The sequence below is a fragment of the Opisthorchis viverrini genome (assembly GCF_000715545.1).
Source record: "Opisthorchis viverrini unplaced genomic scaffold opera_v5_188, whole genome shotgun sequence".
Taxonomy (NCBI): domain Eukaryota; kingdom Metazoa; phylum Platyhelminthes; class Trematoda; order Opisthorchiida; family Opisthorchiidae; genus Opisthorchis; species Opisthorchis viverrini.
This window is the reverse complement of record NW_008751842.1, coordinates 103,596-111,009: the sequence shown is the minus strand read 5'-3', so window position 1 is coordinate 111,009 and position 7,414 is coordinate 103,596. Positions and strand designations below refer to the sequence as shown.

The window sequence follows — 7,414 nt, the reverse complement described above, 5'->3', positions numbered from 1 at the left end:
TCCCGTCGTAGTCTGAAAGGTAGATCACCGCTCGTTAATTCACTGCCAGCGTAATTCGACGCAGCAACAAGGGAACACGCCTTTCACGAGGTACAGAATTTGTATTGTGTCATATTTCTTTGTGTGTTCATTTAAACAAAAGTTATTCGGTATGAAGAGAAGAGGAATAAGCTGAGATTTTAGTGAGAGATAGAAAGTGGTACAATTTGAGTAAGGATAAGTTACAAAGAAAGTACTAATGTACGCTGGTCACAAGGATCACTATAAGTCCCAGTACTATGTTATTAACTGATGGTTCTCGAGTAGCTCCTATTTGAGACCAGAACGAAAGCGCAAAAAGATTTCCAGGTATAACCATGCAGGGAACCTCTTCTTCGGCCCAGATCACCTATAAGTCCCAGTACTATGTTGTTAACTGATGGCTGTCGAGTAGCTCCTCCTTGAGACCAGAACAAAAGCGCAAAAAGATTTCCAGGTATAACTGTGCAGGGAACCTCTTCTTCGGCCCAGATCATTACCATAAGTTGCATTATTTTCAGGTGGTTTAGCAAGCGCGTGTTGCGTTTTCTGGGCGCTCCGGGGGCTAAGCACCAAAAATGAACTAATCGTTTGCGGGCTTGTTTGTGGGACAAGCCTGACGATGACTGCCGCATGGGGTTAAGGGTTCACCAGCACGACATTCGACGTGGTATATAGCGATTGGTTGCACACTGGCGCTAACCGGCCCGTCACAAGGCACACAGGATTAAAACTCTTTGTCCATAGACCGCCATCTGGATCACGGTGCAATATCCTCGACTACCGACGGCAGGTCGCTTGTTGCAGACGCCGAGCCTCGGTGAAGCCAAATTTGCGTCTGGACAATCAATCGTTTAATAAAGGTAATAATTTTTCTGAATTCCAGCCTCTGAATTTATCCGTCACTCGGCTCAGTTGTTTACGGGGCCGTCACAAGTTGACAGAAGTGGCTTGGAAAAGGGTGTAAGGAGTATACCGTGTTCACTCATTTTGTAATCTGATGGCCGGCGTTAGTGGACGGGTAAGTAGTCTAAAAAACATCTTTGAAAAATATTCCTTCCTGCGTCGAACTAAGTAGTCTCTAAATACGGGACACAAACGGAAGCTGGGGAGCTAAATTGCTTATTCGAAGGGGCGTACGCATATATCGGCACAAGTGTCAACTGTCTTGGAGCACCTGGGTGTCTGCCCATGAACCGTAAGTTAGTTGACGAAGCTTGATATCATTTTGTTCGTCTCAACACCGTGATAATGTGTCCTGTGAGGTCGCGGTTTCCTAAAAACCAGGAAGTACGCTTACCTAGACGCTTGGTGCACAACATCCCAAACGTGGTGGTCACCCTGAGGGATTTCGCGTCTGGTGTAGTGGTACGCCGTATGCGTCTCATATTCCTCCCTGAGCAACTAAGAGTGCCGGGACAACTTCCGTATAGAATGTCCTGGTGTCCCTGATTAGTGCACCCGGTTTTTAAGGAAAGTGATTGCCTTCTCCAGACGGTTGTTGATCACATCACCAAAACGTGTCAGCCAGGGATATGCGTTCGTTGGCCATTAGCAGATAATGTACAACCAGTGGGTTGTAAAGCAAGAATCAGCTGTACGGCATTGATAAGGCGAGCCACATGTTGGAATATGTGCCGGTCGTTCGCGGGGTGTGTCCGTGGTCAATGATACATCAGCATTATATGATACACACGTGTTTCTTGGTAGCTTTTTGAATATGGAAGTAACACGATAGGAAATAGCAGCTGGACACCACCCTCACTGTCTGCATATGTCGCCTGTTTGCCCGTCACAAAGGTCTCCATGGGAGACTGTTTGCCCAACTTTTCCCCGAACAAGCAGAAAATCCTACTATGGGTCAGTGTTCGCTCTACACAAGAGCATACATAACCGGACTTCTGGACTTCTGTCCGTGCACCGGCGAAGCAGATATAAGTTGTTTTAAAAGGACTTAATGAAAACTTTTGTTGCATGTGTTCCATCGACACATACCATATCCTAAAGAGGTAAAAAATTTGCCATCTGCTAACATCTGGATAGACATATGTGGCTATAGTGACCTTAGCCTGACTACAGCAGGGACGAGGGTATATCATCCGCTAGAGTGAAACCCAACTGCCCGTCACTTACTCAACAGGGACGGCCGACTCTTACGGCGGTAGTTCTATATGTCCTAAGTGGTAATGACCCTGCCGAATTTATTGGCTGCAGACTGCTTCAATACACAGAACTATGTTCCATGCTTCATCAGGACTACCCAACTGCTCAACTCCACTGTCATCTCAGTGGCAGCCGATGGCATAAATCTTGGAAACCTTGTGCTTGTGTTCAAAACAATGAGAGGCAACCGCCTATTTGTATACAAACGAACTGGATAGCTGGCGCTCAGCCTAGTGTTTGTTAATGGCAGGTACGCTGAGCATAACTACTTTTTCGGACTCCTCGACATTTAATCGGTTTGAATGACCGCCTGTTACATTTGTACTACACACAACCGCAACGGAAAACGGCGCTGGAGCTTCGATCACTGGCTACACGCAAAAATGCCACAGGTGCCTGTCATGAATTACTTTAACGCCTTAAATGACGTGGGGGATGAACTGTGGACAGTCCCCAATTTCTCAACAGACAAAACTGAAGTACACGCATTTTCATACCAGTTTGGTTCTGACGGGAGACTCGCCCAGAATTCAGCAACTGAATGTGCTTCGCCAGGCCACCTCAAAACGTGTACCTCCCAAACTGATCTTGCGCAATGTATATGCTCGTATTTATGGACGGCTTAACCAAAGCCAAGGATGGGGGGCTCACATCGGATGCCATAGTTTTCGACGTCTCAAAAGTATTTGATTGAGTTCCAAACGCTACGCTGCCCCACATACTCGAGTAGTACGGAATTTATTGGAAAATTTTACTCTGCATTAAGGTGCTCCTTCAGACAGAACATTCCGAGTGAAACTGGGTTCTACTTACTCTTTTCATGCGCCGGTCTACGTTGAAATTCCTCAGGGCCCTTTTTTGGCACCAATCCTGTTTTTGATCTACGTCAATGATCTTCCAGACTTTTTCACGTCAACGTCTAGCTTTTTCGGGTGACTTGAAATCCTGGGGTTCCAATACCAACGCCCTCCAAATGGATGTAGACGCCGCAAAGCGGTGGTCGTTGGATTGGCACTTTCCTCGGAATTACAAAAATATACCCATATGTTATTCCGAGGGGACACGGTGAACGCCTTTGTCGTGCATGACTGGGCATCACGAGGATGGATGACAAAAAGGATAGGGATATCTGGTTATCTTCAAACCTGTCCTTCACACTGCGCCATGAGAAGTCGCCTGAAAAAGTATTCACCGTTTCACAGATGATTCGGTGCACCTTTCCGCTTTTTACTCGCACGGACATCTAACTACTCTACCGGGCCGATGCCAAACTTCTTGAATATGCCAATCAAGTTGTCCTCTCCTGATGGTTGCGGGCCTTAAGTCCATGAACTGTGAAACGCGTCTCATGGTGCTTTGCCTCTTACGCCTGGGGCATCTTCGACCCCAAAGTGGTCTAATTCACAATTATGTCGTGTTTGAACAAGGTTTGGCCAACAGGTTTTTCATCATTGATCCAGTCAACACACGGCGGTGACATGGTAGGAAAATTTGCAAGCTCAGAGGCACACCTTGGTTAGGCAATTCTTTCTCTCATTTAAGGTGGTTTGATGGGCGGAATCACCTTCCTCCGACAGTCGTCCACGCTCCCTCTAGTACGCAGTTCAAAGCACTACTGGGCACTTTTTTATGCGAATCCTCGCGCTGGCAAGCTTGCCACTCTGCGTTGGTATCTTAAGGAGCATGGCTACACCCCTCTATCTCTTGTGCCTTTCAAGTGAAAGGCAGCCGGTGAACGACAAGAACATGATAAATCCGGGAAACTTTGGCGAATTTCCCGATCCTGTTGATCAGACCGTGAATCCGTGGGCTGACACCCTTGCCTGGAGCATGGGCTCCAATAGGAACTGAAATCATTACTTCTTGGTGCCACCACAGTTCCAATAGGAACTGAAATCTTACGATATTGGCAGTCAAGCGGCGCGAAATATGAAAAATGACGGTACGTTGTCACGGGGCTCCTCAGTTCTGGGTTAGTCAGAGGGATGGAAATACTTATGTATGCGTTCAGCGGATCTGGTCTGCATGTGATGTTAGCGAAATTTGATGAATGAGGTGAATGTCTGCAGATCCCATTCCGCTTAGTGTTGGACTCAGGTCGTTCCCACCGTGGAAACCCACAAAGATCTGGTATAATTCCTCGCCTGGGGATGCCAAAGTATAAATTTTCATTGCCAGACATGAGTTAACCACGCACCAGTCAGACTCATGCATCCGAGCTGGTGACTCCGATGCTCACTTTCCCTCCCAATCTCCCCGATGAATAGTGTTGCCGTTACAGGAAAACAAAATACCGTTCAGCACATCTGTCGGTGGTGTCGTCTGTGTAGGTGAAACTATCTTTCCTTGGAGAACCTGGTCTATTCCCCCTAGTTAATGGCTTGTTAAACCCTGCGCTGCATGGCTTCATAGTAGGGACATTCTGACACTATACTGCATAATGTGTACAATGGACAAGGCGATCTTGATTCCCAGAAAGCACTCGATCCGGTTAGTCGTCGCCTTCTGTTACACAACCTGGGATAGACTAGTGTGTTGACCCTTACACTACAGCACAGGAAGACTTATCGAGGTGTACAAAATGGTCTGTCTAGAATAACGGTTTGAATCGTCAGCACACTAAAGGAATTTTAAAGATACCAGAGGACGCTTCAAGGAAGTATAAAAGGTCATCAGCAACCAAGCTATCATGTATGACAAACCTATGGGACAGGTCACTTAAAGTTACTTATTTTTAAATTGGTAACTAAATGGATATCTTGAGACTTGTTTTCTTGCTCTGCTTTGAGTTTTGTAAGTATGTAAGGGCCGCAGAGAGAAAACGAACATATGTACTTATGTAACCCCAAATGTCTTCACTCATGATTCGTTTGAAAGCTACTGTTTGTTGGTACTTTACTCTTTGTAGCTGACCTACCGATAGTTCGCAGTTAACTCTCTCCTATATTGTATTTTATTTCTGTCATCGCTGCAGAGTGTTTGGTAGCGTTGGCCATGCGTTTCCGCCAAAAAACTGATGGCACAACACGTGCTTGTCTACCGTACTAGTCAGCTATAACACCCTTTCGGTGCACGAGGGCAAGGATACCGCCAGCTCGCCTAGACAGGAGAAGTCGAGTGGTAGAGGGCGGGTTAGAACCACGGACCTTCTGGTCAGTAAATTCGCTCCCTAACCACTGAGCTATCTGGCCCCCGATCCAACATCTGCCGAATGTGGGTTGCCAATGCCGCATAATGAATGCGTCGGGATTTACAGAATCTTGTCGTCGCATACACTACATCTACACTGTATAGGGGGAGGTACTGGAAGTTGTAGAGCACTTTACGTATCCTGGAAGTTGTATTAGTTCTGATTGTAGTGCGGCAGATGAGCCGAATGCACGAATCTGCAAGGCTCGGGCCGCGTTTGCTAACTTGAGACACCTATGGCGGCAGAATGGTTTGTCCCTGAATCTGAAGGGACGTATGTATCAAGCTACAATACGGACTGTTTTGTTGTATGGCTGTGAGACTTGGCGTACCCGGGCAGCGAAACTGAGACGTCTTCAGGTGTTCGACAATCGTCTCAGAACATAGTTAGTGTGGGTTGGCGTCGGCGAATCCCTAACGAGGCAGTTAGAAAGCTCGTTTCCGGTTGTGAAACGGGTACTTCTGTCGAAGAATGTGTCCAGCACCAGAAGCTGCGTTGGTTGGGACATGTGTTCGGCAAACCATCGTTTGCCGAAGAGAGTGCTGTTTTCCATGCCCAATTCAGAGTGGCGTAGACTGAGAGGTGGCCAACCCTTGACTTGGCAGAGGAGTATGAAACAAGGTCTGGCTGCCAACCAATGTTAGTGGCGTTCTTGTCGGTTTCTATGCAGATTGCCTGAGTGAATGTCTGGAGATGTAAGCACCTCGGAATGATTGTGGCAAGCTAGCACTAACCCCCATTCACCTTAATTTTGTTTACAACAAGGCTTTCAAATAAATCATGGTTGTACGGCATTGAGGCATCAGTGTTGAACACATGTTATGCTATCGATGATGATGTACTGTACATAGGCGCGCTGTAGTAGTGTTTGACTGGGTTTTGGGCGTCAATACACATGCCCCTTTGGTGTTTGTTTTGATGGGAATGCTATGTTGGAAGGTTCAGACGGAGAACTAAGTTAAGAAAATGCGTCATAACACTCGTGTTGGCTGGTGCCGGTGAATACCCAATGAAGCTACTAGAAGGTGGGTGTTCGGATGTGTAAATTTCCCAGACCCTGCAGCAAAGTGTGCTGGGTTTAAAATAGCGGCGTGTGTGGGATGAATGTAACAGTAGTTCACAGCTCTCAGGACTGCATACGATCCCACTTAAGCGCATCAGGAAAAGTGGATTCAGGGTACAAATCGACCCTCAAGGATCGTCGGGGCGGAAAGCCTTGGAAAGCACAGTCGGTTGCCCCCCTCGTAGTCAGAAAAATCTTGTGATTTTCCAGTAGGAGTGCAGCACGTTTGTCTTCGACCTGTCGTGAACGAAAATCCCAGGTTCGAAGAACGTTGAAGCGAACTATCGTAGACTAGTCAGTTAGCCGGATCCAGTTTACTCACCTGTCATAACCGAATGAGACTATTTGTTAAGCAACTTTTTCCATTTATTAAGAATCCTTTCGTTTAGCCTTATCCATTTCGGAGGTATTCCTGTTTACCCATATTTCACTGATCATAAAATGGCTAATGCTCTTTGAGCAATAGAAGGTTCGGATGAAGCACTGTCATTTAGAGTTCATCAAACAGGGCGCGAATTTCTTTACAATTTACCGTTGTATTGAGGGACAGTTTGAAATACTTCACCATAGGCGAATTCGATTTTGAGGAAATTGCCAACGCGGCTCATTTAGTAAGTTAATTGTTGGTATATTGACTTGAAATTATTTCTTCATCGATTTGTTTTCAATCTGAGGTCACATGAATCTGGTGCCAATGATTACTGTGTATAAGGAATTCAATATGTGGTGCATGTTGTTAGTACGGTCTACTCAGCCTATTTTTTGCCGCTGATAACCATAGATCAATTAGTTCCTTCTTTTCCATGTTTATATTATCAGAAAAAGTTCATTCTTTTCGAACATGCTCTGGGATACGCCCTACTACGTGTTAAAGCAGCTGATGTCGAATCGATAGTGGAGCTGGCTAAGGAGTTACTGGATGACGACGAAACATTTTGCAAGTCCTTTAAATTGCACGCCTTCTCCCCATTCTCGTCATC

At 46.1% G+C, this 7,414-nt stretch overlaps 1 protein-coding gene across 1 annotated transcript in view; it reads left to right on the top strand.

Annotated features, from left to right (window-relative positions):
• Positions 1 to 4,097: 4,097 nt before the first annotated feature.
• The window catches only part of T265_07773 (hypothetical protein), a gene marked incomplete at both ends in the record, with an annotated part of 7,962 nt that continues 4,645 nt past the window's right edge, over positions 4,098 to 7,414 (top strand). Inside the window, one exon of the mRNA XM_009173385.1 lies at positions 4,098 to 4,123. Within this exon, the coding sequence (XP_009171649.1) occupies positions 4,118 to 4,123 (6 nt within the window). The remainder of the gene's footprint in view (positions 4,124 to 7,414) is intronic.